General features: G+C 39.5%; 1 protein-coding gene across 3 annotated transcripts in view; it reads right to left on the minus strand.

Annotated features, from left to right (window-relative positions):
• The window catches only part of trim44 (tripartite motif containing 44), a gene marked incomplete at its 3' end in the record, with an annotated part of 51636 nt that overhangs the window by 34589 nt on the left and 3342 nt on the right, over positions 1 to 13705 (minus strand). For all 3 annotated transcript variants that reach the window (XM_014031830.1, XM_014031828.1, XM_014031829.1), the window contains 1 exon segment: positions 4424 to 4501. In XM_014031830.1, the coding sequence (XP_013887284.1) occupies positions 4424 to 4501 (78 nt within the window).

Raw genomic sequence — 13705 nt, forward strand, 5'->3', positions numbered from 1 at the left:
GATAGACATTCCGTGAAAAACTCATGAATGGATATAAAACAGACGTTGTGCACGGAGGAATCTGACTGATAAAAACTGTGAAACTTTAACCAGGGCAGATGTGGATAAATACGTCGGGTGAGTAAAACGAGTCTGACTTTTTTCTGCTTTATCGACTGTTGCGGGGAGAACTCCATGCAGTGACGTATGTTTCAGGGAGGGGGGTTTCCCGAACTCGGCGCTGGGGTGTCGTAGGGACTATGAAAGGTCTGTGCGAAAACAACTGCCAAACAACCACGTGACGGCACGTCGACCCGTTGGCATCGGAGCGAGTATGTTTCAGGCTTTAGAAAGGCAGGTTTAGAAGACAATAGGCTGTGAACCACAGGATTAGAGAATATAATGATCAGAGAAAATGATTTTACAATTTTTGGGTGAGCTGCGAGGAAATATTTCCCAAAAGTTAACAACTGRGCTGCGTTAATAAACTAACAAAATGTGAAAAAAAGCCTACTTTTATTGAAAGAAAATAATGMTTTTTTTTCATTCTAACAATAAATAATTTTGTGCTGTAAAGAAATATTTGGAATGAGTTTAACTAAAAAAATGTTAAATGAACTTTAAAATAAAGGCAACTTTGCTGCCTTTTCAGTGCTCTCTTTGATGTGATTTAAAAAAGGTCTAAAAAGGCATTAATAATACATTAGGAGTAAATGGATTTGAACTGTCCTTGCCCTTGGCAATGGTGGCCCAGTTCCAAAAGAACACTACCCGCTTTTATTTTCACGCTGTCTTTTATCCCCCCCAAAATTAGATTTTCCAATTTAACTTTTAATGCAACGATGCAGTAAATAAAAAAAGTTACTTTGAAGAACACCACCAGCTTTGCTATATTCACTGCAGTKAAGTATATTAAAATGAGAATTATTTTTTTTGGTAAATTTATGAATGCGTCATTTCAATATTTGCAAACTTTATTGTCAAATGTCAGCCAAGAAACTTTCTTGGTAATGACACTGAGATACTAAATTAAAARAGTGAGAAAGAAGCAAAAGAAAAATTGGACAGAGTAAGAAGAAGAAAAAAAAACTGTTTAAAGCGGTGTATAACCCGAAATAGTACAATAAACAAATAAGTGAAGCAGCCAAGACTTTTAAAAATTGTTCTATTGTCTGCTCCACAGCCTTGAGTTTCTAAGACAGCTTTAATGCATCCACTGTTCTTYTAGATCTTATGAGACGGTGAAAATAGATTTAGCCAATAAACACACATCTGTGAGTGGTGGTGCTATGCTCTATCTGGGTCTCATGTTCCTTCAACTGGGCAGGAAAAAATAAAAGCTCGCAACCAGTGTGTGCAGTAAATGATGCCTTAACTGTAGATYAAATGAAGTAAATGTACTGATTATCTGTTCACTGTCCTTCATGCTTCAAATTTACCATCTTGCTTCCTGAATACAGGTAATGCTTACTGACTGGAGAAGTGATCTACGCTAAATAAGTTAGAACTCTGCTCTTCATTAATATGCAGCTCTATTGCTGTTGTTTGTATTATATTTACTCTGAGCTGCAGAAAGACAATATAAACTTTGAGACCTCACAATCCCTGCATGTAGAAAAGCAAATAACAGCGTGAGCTAGATTAAAAAAAGAAAACGTGGAAAAGATAAATCCTTCCATCCCAACCAACACCTACTCAGACAGCTACTCAGATCTTTCCCTTCAGGAAGTCTTTCAGGACGTCAATACCATGCAATTTAACCTCTTCCAGCTGCTCTTTCCATCTCTGCGTCTGTCTTGCACGCACACACTTAGACATAACCTTCCTCACTAGAAGTAGTCACTCTGATGGCTGCCTGTCATGCATAATAATAAACACTGACATTTGAGAGTGCAGAAAGGACATGCCGACAAATCCACATAATGGTCTTCAACACGACGCCGTGAGTGAGGAGGTAAGTGTCTTTTACCGGGCTCACTGGCCCCCTACAGCGSAACAGCGGAAGACAAAACATGCAGGAAGTCCCCGCAGCACCACAGATTTGTCAATATGATAACAGACTTAGGCGAGGCGCCAGCTGACTAACAAGTGCCATCTCTCACAGGTCAGAAAGTTTAACCTTATACAATASGCTGCTGTGCTTGGGTCAGCCTTTGCAAGTATTTGTGTGTGCTATTTTTTCCTACTACAGGTTTTGACAGAAGCATAAATGCAGAGATGGTTGAGAAAGCAGCTGATGCTGCTTTTAATGATAATTTGCRGAGATGAGAGCTGTAGGTTTCTTTTCTTGCCTTTAACTGTTCCGCCCTTCGACGCACAACCCCTAACTCTACATGGTCAGGTTTCATTTTCAGTGGCAGATCATGCCTCTACTCTGGCATCAGTAATGGAAAATACAGAAACTGTTTTCAAGCTTGACTTGTCATGAAAATTTAGTTTAGTTGAGTTTTTTTTTTCTTTGCATCAAAAAAAGAAAAAAAGTGACTGTGTATGAAATGCACTAGTTGTCCTGTTCCTTTAGCAACCGGGAGGCAATTCAGAAAAAATGCATCAAAAGCACATTGAGATCATCACAAAATCCCCATGAACTAAAATGTTACAACCTTGACATGATGATGGGAAGAGCTTGAGTTAAAGAAGGTAAACTTATGTCAACTCCACATTTCTTAGTGTCTACAGTGGGATGTGTTTTTGCACAAAGTWTCAACACTAAGATATACCAGGCTTCTGTATTCAGTAGAGCTTGGGTTTTGCTAGAATGAGTACAGACGGGTCAATGAATCATTCTAAAAGACTTTGAAAAGAGGTAAAACCGTCAGCATTGCAACTTAACACGCATGTTGAATTGTGATGATGTTGTTTACGCCATATCTGGCCTCTAAGATGAACACGTTCGGTTAGGGTTCCAAGTTCAACAAGAGTTTAAAAGCAGCTCGAGGATATTCAGTATTCAACACTTCACACGACAACGCTTGAATCACAGTCACTTTGCAAATGCAAACTCTGAAGACAAAATGTGTCGGCACAAAAGAAATTACATCAGCAAAGTCTAAGGACGCTCACTTTACACCTGTTTACTATGACATCATATCCGAGGTGAAACTTGACTCTGGGTTAAGGCTTTTTTTGTTACGTGCGGTTCGCCCCATTTTGCCGAGTCAATTTGATCTCTCATTGGAACGTGATCTTTCACACCGTTATCCATTTTTACCTGCAAATCTTTTGGGTTTTGTCTACAGAAGCCTAAACTATCCAGCCACTGAGACTTTTGCCCATTCCTCAAAGTAAAAATTGATTTAGCTCCTTCAAGTTGGTTGGGTTCTGGTGGTGTACAGGTGTAAAAATCKTATTCAGATTCTCGGGAGGCTTGAGATCTGTGCTTTGACCTAACCTTTCTGAGGATTTTCTTTCATAAATCCATAGAGTATTGCTTTAGGRGAACTTTCGTTCCTGCCTCACTACTGTGGAAAACTCGGACAAGATTTCCTGAAGCCAGTGCCTGTCTTCATTCAATATGGATGAATTTCCTACAGCATGTTGCTGTGTTGCCACCATGCTTCATTAAGAAGGTAATCTCAGGGTGATAAACCCTTTTTAAGTTTGCACAATACTCAAAGTGGTTGTTAATGAACAAAAGGTTTCGTCTCATGTAATCAATGTGCCTCACTGCAAATACTTTGGGAGTCTTTTTTTGTGTCTCTTCTGAAAAGAGAGAGACATTCATAGATGTATGCATCATCAAGCTCCACACTGCTTTACGTGATCACATGAACACATACCTCGGTCTACTGCAAATATTTGCTGCTAATTAAATATTACCTTTTGCCTCTTRGTTACATCTCTGATTAAACTGCTTCATGGTTAGTCTGTGAGTTGTGTGGTATGCTCTTTATTAGTTGTCGATTGTGGTGCACCTTTAGTCTATTTTCTAAAATTCGATTTAATAATTTTAAGAGGGATAGTCCGAGTTTTTCAATATTTTGTGTAGCCCAGTGCTAATCTCTACTTGGAGATATAAAGCTTATTWCAAGGACCTTAGAATAAAGCAACTACAGAGGCACTTTAAATTAACGCCATTTGCCTCTTGCAAATACTATAACRACAGTCTATTATTGCCACTTTTGTTCAGCTATGTTTGAAATGCAAAGTGAATCTGACATCTGTGTACTTCAGACAGAGGCATATTTGGAAAGGAAATGATAAGCAAACCCACTGGCAAAATCACAWAATGAAAAGCAAAGTGACTTGTACATGATGGGATGACATTTTTTTTGCAAGGATTCTCAAATCCTTTAATTTAATAAAAGCTGGTGGGAAATCATTGACAAATACCAACCTCTCAAATCCCATCTTTTCTATTTTATCCCTCCTCTGTTAAATAATTCTTACTGCTTAGTGTGTTAGCATTCAACTCAGAGTTCTGTWTAAAGACGCTTGCACTGACCTCAGGGTTGGTCCACTTGGTTTTGATCCGTTCAGCCATCTGCTGTGTATAGCCAAGGAGGTCACAACCCTGCCTGCTCTGCAGATAAAGCACACCAACAAGCAGTAAATACAACAGAGCATGTCACAACAGAAAGCACAGAAGGGCCACAGAGACTCTTTCTGTACAACTCATGCAASTAGCTGGATGTTAGTGACATTCATTTAATTATTTCAAACCTAATATAATAGCTTAAAAATGATGCAAAACCAAATTGGGAGTAATATGTTTMGATAAAATATACAAGCATAGAAAGTGTTACATTACTTCTGAGCATGTGCGTTTAGGAAATGTGGACAGAATGAAGAAAAGGAAAATGTTTTGCTGCTAATTTACATAGAAAGTTGAAAATGCAACCTTGATGGAACTAAATTATGCAACTTGTTCTCCGGTCCACACAAAGGATTTTTCATCTGAATAGCGTTACTAAAAACAGGACAAAACCCAGCGTATATACAGAGTACATATATAAAGAGGCCTTGGGCTGTATGTGTGACCGTCTTTTCCTCTTGTTAATCCATGTGTGTGTCTGTGGTGTAAGAATACACAAGTGAAGTGAGCTGCTCTACTTTTGTTTTCCAGATGTACAACCACAGTGCAGAGGGCAAAGCATGTGGATTTATGAGCAGAAAATAAATTCTTTATTTAACAGCTTTCCAATTATTTAGAATTTATTAATTTGTTTTAGGCTTTACACATACTTAAAATGTACCACACCCATGTTTAAGTGTTTCATTGTACTCAATCAGTATATTAAATGCACTGACCTAAAATAATCAGTATTTATTTTTTTCTGCACATCAGACATAAAGTGTTTTAACTTAGGTGCACCTTACTTTAGCCATGKAGACTAATGAACTTATTATATTAATGATAATTAATATAATGATAATTAGGTCTGTGGGATAGTCTGCATACTCTTGTCTTTAACTCAAAGGACACAGAAACGGCTAAATTTACTTTGTAAAAACAAAAGCATTTTCTWTTTGGGTTCTCAAAGATCAAGTAGTTTTACAACATGACTTTGTAACCTCTCCTTGATGATGTCTTTCACAAGTACTTCAGAGTCTGTGAATAGTGTTTTGTATAAGAATTGTCTCTTTTTAACTGCAGTTCTTTCTTATAGCCAATAGATCACAGTCTTTCAGAACCCTCTTAAGTCTTAATCCTTTGAGAAGAGATTCTTTTGATTGCCTATTCCTTAGTATTATACATATTATTGTTAAAAAAAGAAATGTTATGTTGTGAAATATTTTATTCTTGTTTGTGAACCTTTCCCTGACCTAGTTTATCCAAAAATAAATAAATAAATAAATAAATAAATAAATAAATAAATAAAAATCCAAAGATGGAAAACACATTTTCAATTAAACTTGACAACCACTCAGGGCTTTCAAATCACAAGCCCCCTCATTATCCCTTCTTGTTGACACAAGCCTCCTCAGTTGTTTGCTTTGTGTCCTCTAATCAGAGTCTGGTATTGATCGAAAGTTACAGTAACACTGCACCTGCCAGTCAAACGGTGGGAACGCGAACCTCATTGCCTTCTCTGACAAACTGGGGCGACGAGGGAGGCTGTGGGAATGAGACTGCATTTGGCCGAATGCTGAGGTAATTACAAACTTGGAGAAAGAGGTTCAAACAGTGCTCGCCCAAGTGTGTATGCCCAAGGCTGACACAATGGAGGGGAGTCTTTTGTGCGTGATTCGCCAATGTCACTGACGGAGAATGGAAACAATGGAAAAAATATATATCAGGAAGGAGTAAAGKGTGGGTTAGAGGGAATTAGACGCAGAGAGCACTTTGAGTGCAAAGACGGTCTGATAAAGAGGGAGGGGGGAAAAAAAGCTTTGAGTGAATGGCTGAAGATTGAATTTCGTCTTCACAGGCAACTTTGCTGCCTGCGAGCGAAACAAAAGGATGAAAAGATTACTTGCTGCTGTTTTCTTGCTGAAATTTGGACAACACCAGATCTTCTCAATGGCAGCTCCCTTCCCTGACTTCCTCTTATTTGCCGTAAGTCTCTTCCTGTTGCCATCTGATATGAGCATTCAAAACAATTACAGGAGTGCCAAAGGGCTGACATGAGCCTAGTCAGCAAATAAATGCCAGAGACTACCTTTCATAGAAAATATAGACAGCTGAGTTAGACGTTAGATGGGAGGAAAAAGGCAACAAAGTAGAATAGATAAATCTTTTTTTGAAATGAAACTCTAAAGACATTTAAGCTGCTTAATAATTTGGCTGACATTGCAGATGTGCACGTGTACACGCCTGTTCTGTCTGTTTATCTCCTATCTTGAGGGCCATGCAACTCTCGTCACAGCAAAAGCAGATTATGAGATTAAAGTGGTGTGCTTCTGGGAAATAATAAAAAAAAAGATATATGAATGAATATTGCAATAACAATGACTCTTGTAGAAAGTTTTCTGCAATAAATATGCAGTGCATGCATGGGTACGCAGACGCTGTATAAATGAATTGTGTTCATGTAGTCTCAGATATTTTGTGACAAGGACAGAGGAGGATGGCTTGTTTTCCATTTGTACAGGTTTTACTGAGAGCAAGGAAATGAATCGTTAAATCGGTAGGATTGATAATCGACTCGGGACGGGAAGTGATCTGCAGACAATCACAAGGACGTTGTCTCTGATGCTTTTTGTCTCTTGTGCGTGCAAAGTTGCAGACAATTGCTTCACGAGTGCATCGCGTAATCCTGTGAGATCAAATTGTTTTCACATAAAGCATGTGTTGTAAAGGACTGCAAGACCAGAGCTTTTTCTTGCTTCCTACGCTTCTGCTGCTACTTCTCCAATCACCGGTTGGTTCTGTGTGTTTAGAAACAGGATCTCACAGTCTAAATTGAAAGGGGGACTGCTTTGCAATGCACAACACATGGCAGCAGATGCGTAGCAATAGACAAGTGGAGGGCAGGGCGAAAGAAAAACAGGGCCAAGGGAGAGGCTGAACGGAAGACACGAAGAGAGAATGGGGAACAGCGGGAAGAGGGAAGTGACAAAAGAATAAAGCGAGACAGGGGATGGTTATTGGACGACAGCGGTGCAGGAGGAGAAGAAACATGTGAGCAGGAAGAGAAATGGAGAGGAGTTTAGAGGCTCTCAAACATTTTTTGCACTCCCTGCACAGCAGATGCCACATTCTGTCTGGCACAGTGATCTGTGGGCCTGCGCTATTTATACTCTTGCCGTGTCACTTCAGGGCTAACACAACACACAGTGCACACACACACACACACACACACACAAAGTGTCAGAGTTCTGTAGCTCCCCTGCATGACTGAAATGAAGCAAGTTAGAGAGCATCTATCTGCATAAGGTACAGATGGAAAACAATGTGATAGCACAGAGACTAAATTCCCTCACACCTATACACGCCTTCTATATAAGCAAAATATTCAGATTTTGTTTAAAAATCTGCTCTAGTCTGCAGGCTAAATCATGAAAAAAGGGAATAAAGATCTTACTGTAGTCTGAAAAAGACATGGGAGAATGCTAACCTTTTGAATCGGCCTGATTACGTGGATTGAGAGCCAAAAGTTACATCAGCTTTCAGCCTCTCATGGAGCTGGAAAATCTTTAGAGGAAAAAAAGCGAGGGACTTGACAGAGAAGAGCGAAGAGACAAACAGAYAAACTATTATGAGGGACAATTTGGACCTTAAATGCTGTAGCAATCCTTCTATCTAAATGTGGCATGGCTTCATTCTCATTTTGGGTGGTTATGGTCTTATGGGTGGAAGAAAAGCTAATGGAACAGCTTTAATTTAAAAAAACCTGCCCACTGTGGACAAATAATAGTGTCTTTGCTTATGATATATGTGTAAGCTCATCTGTGAAGCCATGTTGCGTTGTTAAGAGGTGGTGTTCCTGCATGGTAAATGGCCTTTGTTTGTAATCAATCAGCCCAAATGTTACAGAGGCAAAACAGGGTTCATTACACATCCGCTCAGAGAGGCTATGCAACGTCACACATCCATCAACTTCACACACTGCGGTGCCCCGRGTACTGAAAGGCTAGCTGGATGAGAACGGTGGGACAGCTCACGCGTAAATACAAACATGCTCACACCTTAGTTTGTGACCTATAAGTTATATGCAAAGTCACACAAACAAAAATAATTGGATGGAAAAAGGAGGCTTTTAAAGTGCAGGAATATTTTATGCAGGCGCCATATAAAAGCAATCTCTGAAGGGTCACCTTTGATATTATGCAAGATAGAAGGCTAAATTATGTTTGTGTGAGAGCTGACGGTTGAAAAAAAAACACTGCATTAAAGATAAAAGCACCACCTTATTTTGACCATACAGGATATTAAAGAGAAATGAAAAGCTAAGATAACTGTGTGCATATCTGTGTGAAAACCGGTGATGGAGCACTCCTGCTGTCAGAGGCTGCTGTGCACATGTGTGCACCACATACGTGTCGGTGAAAACAACAGACGCTTCCTTCTCTTTGAAGTGGACCTCGCTGCCCTTCCACCCTCGCTCTGCCCTCCCTGCAACGTCTATCAGCAAGCCATAAATCTGGGCTCTGATCCGAGTCTCATGTGTCTCTGAAGTTTAGGAATGCCAATGTGGGATTTGAGACCCGGTGAATTATGGGAACACCTGGGAGGGGTGAAGGGGACTGGGAGACAAAGAAGGGGGGTGGTGGATTCAGTCACGGGTATACCTATGAAGGGCAGCATGCTGACAGCAAACGAGGCAGGCTAATTAGTTCTGGTGGGCAACTATCTGAGGTTTGGGTAATAACCCTTTAAATTAAGCATGACGAACAAGATTGCTTTGTTTTAGTATGCACATACACATGCTGTATGCTGATTTTACTATATGAACTGTGTAGAATAAGAAACCTGAGATGGAAACTGCAGTGAACTAAAAAATGAGAGAAAGACGCAGAGGGAGGAATGTTTTTGAAAAAGGCAAAGGGTTAGAAAAACAAAACGCAGCCGGGGTCGCAAGACCTAGTAGCTCGAGTGTAGATCCTGTGCAGCAAGTTCACATTCCTCACGCTTGCATGCCCAGAGTCAGACACTGGCCTGTATTTTGTTTGTGTCAGCAAGCAGCAGCTTGTCTCAATCTGTTTACCAGGTGTGTTGTCCTGAGCCATCTTTTAGATTCCTGCTGTATATGGTTCACAAACCAAGTGCTCCTCATAACTGACCATCTTGAATGTTCCCCCCTTCTGAGTACTATTTTTACTTTGGTAAATATATAATGAAAGTCCTAGCATTCCTTGAAGGAATGCATAACGTCTGCCACCTYAATCTTATGTCAAGAAACCTAGAAAATAGCATTACGTGCAATTTCTTGTGATGTTGCGAGATCAGGCATTTTTGTGTTGGCTAATGTTTAGTTACAGTGACCATCTTGAATTGGGTTGACTCCAAATTTTAACGACTTGATCCACATTCAAGGATTATTTCCTACATGTTTTGTTCAAATCTGACCTGTGGCTCATGAGATGTTTTGTTAAAAGATAAAAAAAAAAACAGCTGACTCTGGCAGGTAATGTCAAAGTTTTAAAAACCCATCTGTTCAGCTAGCACTCGAAATATAGGATGGAGATGAGTTTCAGCTACCACAACAAAATTTGGCTCAGCATGGATACGATCTGAGTTATGTTCTGTATAAAAACAATGTAAATAAAACAAGTACAGTTAGTTTTACAGCACAGAGTTGATTAGAGTGCTGTTAGGGAAATGCACCAACTGAGCGTTCTGTTTGACATTTGAAATGCCTTTTGAGGATTAAATTTTAACTCCATTCTATCCAGTTAAGTGCAGGACATTGGACTCATTCATTCATTAATTCATTCATTCATTCACTGATGAACTGATCCATTCAAAGATTACATTTATTTGTCAAATTATCTTATGACAAACAGCTCAATTTACAGTATCTACTGATACTTTTCGTGTTTGTGTGGTGTCTGTCTGCAATGTCAGGGCAAAAGTGGCATGATAATTTTGTTTGCTGTTACCTTCACACCAGCAAGTAGATCATGAAAGTCTAAACACAAACAAATAAATCACTCTGCTGCTACCTCTACGCCCCTTGCTGGAAAAGCAGCTTTTCTGTCTCAGAATATCTCATCGCCCATCTCTGTACTTTTCAATTTCCTGATGAGAGGCTATAATTTTGGGCATTAAAATGGACTCATACACAGCAGCCGATGTCAATGATATATTTCAAACCCGGAGAGTCCAATAAATCCACCTATTTTCTCTTTGAAAGGATCAATGATATAGAATTAATGAGGTGGTAAAAAAAAGTGAAAGGAGTGGCGGAAAAACGAACAGAGTCAGAATGAGAGAAAATAGATATCCCCCCATGTGGTAGACAGTGCTATATTACCAAGGGCAGAGGGACCCTAAGAAGATTTAGTTTCTCTTTCAGTGACATTGATTGTACTGAAAATGTCTTTGTAAGTAGTCCGGATGAGTCGGCCCCCCACATGCTCTCAATCAATGCCCACAGGATCTAAAATTGGCAAGATTTGCACAGGCCAGATAAATGTAAAGAAATAGATTGCAGGCAAGAGGAGGGAAATTAATGGAAAATTACGGAGCCTGCAAGGGGACATGGGGGGATGTTTTTTTTCTTTTGCATTCCCTCGCAATACCTTTGCGTTCCCTCGCAACACTTTTGCGTTACCTCGCAAAATTGTTTTGCGTTCCCACGCAAAAGATTTTGTATATGAACTGAATTAAATCAGACTTTTATTTTGAAATATCCGGTAACCAAAACAGGATGTCTCGCCACAAGTTTGTGAAATTGACATTGATGTTGCGTGACTGCACTGCGTTAAAATATCATGACATACTTCCATGCATGGCTGTGTAATATACTCATTCTGAAGCTGAATTAAAGCAGTAGGCTAACTCGTTAATGGTAAACGTGAATTTGTTAATAAACAGGCAGGCACAACAGTGATAAAGCACTTTCGCAAAAGGTCTTGTGAGGTAACGCAATAGTTTTGRGTGGGAATGCAAAAAGAAAAAAAAAACATGTCCCCTCGCGGGCTCAGTACGGGCTCAGTAGAAAATGGGTAACAAGGTACAGAATTTAAATAAGAACAGCAGTTGTGTCTTTTTTTAAAGCTTTTGTTTTAGATCGAATATTGTTGATTCTCAAATGATCTAAATTTGGTGCAACTTTGCCATTCATTGAGAGGAAACCGTGTGCCCTTGCTTTCAGTTCTCTTGCCAAAGCATGCGTGTTATGCAGAGTATAAGGTTAGAACACACAAAGGTCTGCTGCTTGAACTTTCTCAGAGCGGAAGGAGGTGAACCACTATTGTTTCCCCTTTGGTTAAGGTAATTTGAGGGTGTCGTGAAGTGCTAGACACTAAGCCTCACCCTGCAGTCATGTCAGAGTATAATTGCTGTTGCTGCTGGCGTGGGAGGCCGGGATGCATCTGTCTTYTTATGGGAAATGAGTCAGGTTACAGGTGTGACACGGAAAGGGCAGGGCAGGAGGGGTGCAGGAGGGCTTTTGTAAGAGACAGTGTTTTTAAAGGCTACTTATTATCCAGCGTAATGCATTGCAACATTTCTAGGCATTTTTATTGTCGGTCCTTACAGTGCCCTTAAGAACAATCGTAAAATATATTTATAGATGGAGTTWAAACAGCTGTTAGGTTTTGTTGACCCTATATGTGTTGATTCTGTTCCCAGTTAACCTGGAGCTGATTGGAGATCATGACTCGCATCAAAGCGGATCACAGGTGTACAGAAACTAGATATGCRGAGCTGGATCTCCATTAATTTTTTAATAAAGGTAACTCAACAGGCACAAACAGCAGAAATAGGGAGAAAAAAAATCAGGAAGGCAGAGCATAAACCTGGTGCCAGGGCTGTTGTAATAAATTAAAACAAATGAAATCAACATTGTTTTTTTTACATGCTACTGCATGTTACAGCCTGCTTGMTTTTAGGCCTTTGACTGCCACTGTTTTCCTGCCTCCACTGAATTATTGATAGCCTTTTTCACTTAGCTCGAAATTTGGCCACAGTGATGCAGGGTTATTTGGCTTTCAATTAAGCTGCACTGCTATGTTTAGTAGTTAATCATCAAAATGCAGGTGGTGGTATTTTCAATGATAAATGAATTCCAATAAATAACTGGTGTCATTAACAACAACAGTTGAAGGTTGTGCAAACAAATGAAGTAGAATCCAGCTAATTTGATGCAGGTGAAATGAGAGAAATGAAGATTAAGCAAAAATGTCTGTCAGCTAAAACAGCTTCTCACAGGTAATTATGTTACTGTTTTGAGTCACAAGTATCAATTTTTCCTTGTGCTTTCAGTTATAATTAAGGTGWTTTTAATTATAAAATGCATCGATGCTGTCATTTTTGTATAAAAGCAGATCGGGCATTTGTCATGTTCATGTTAGTTAATGTTCTGATGCAGAATTCTGTAATTTTTACAATTAAAAGAGCAGTTTGAGAGTCTTTTCTCTCTAATAACAATTGATACCTTCATTTTAAAGTTTTCATTGTCCCCATCCCCCCACTGCCCCAAAAGTTGGCCACATATTGTAAAAAACTGGACAACTGAACCGCTACAGAAAGCTTGTCCTATAAAGATTCATTTTCAGGTTATTTTTGGAACCAAAAAACTGCATGTGGCCCCAGGTTGCAGACGCCCGTTCTAATGCATTCATTCAAACTCTAGGAGTCACATGGTTCATGCATAACATTTATTCATGAAAGTATGATAAAGGAGGTATGATACTATAGAAGGGAATGCATTTCAGAAACACATCACACATCAGCTCGCACGCTGGGCTGATGTGCTCTAGCCGTGCTTCAGTGTCATGCATGAAAGTGAGAAGGTGGAATAAAAGCTAAAGCTGATGCGGTGCTGATACACCTCTGAAGCAGCAGAGGATGTAGTCACAGATCTGAGTTGGCGTTGATGTGTGAAGTGACACGTACAGTATCTCTGCTTGGCACACTTCTGATTGAACAATTACTACATTTTGTGCACACATGGTGCAGAATCCCTTCTGTTTGGCATTTGTGGCTAATCAAAAAGGAGCAGAGATTTTATTTTATTACCAATAAAATGCATCTGTTGTGTGAAAAGCACTAGAGGCAAAAGAGATATACTGTATATTATGTTTTTGTGACAAGCTGCTCATTTAGAACAAGCTGATGGTAGCAAACTAAAACTGTTTTAAAGAGAATGTATTTTTTTCGAAATTGGTTTGATTA

The sequence above is a fragment of the Austrofundulus limnaeus genome, unplaced genomic scaffold, assembly GCF_001266775.1.
Source record: "Austrofundulus limnaeus strain Quisiro unplaced genomic scaffold, Austrofundulus_limnaeus-1.0 Scaffold1331, whole genome shotgun sequence".
NCBI lineage: Eukaryota > Metazoa > Chordata > Actinopteri > Cyprinodontiformes > Rivulidae > Austrofundulus > Austrofundulus limnaeus.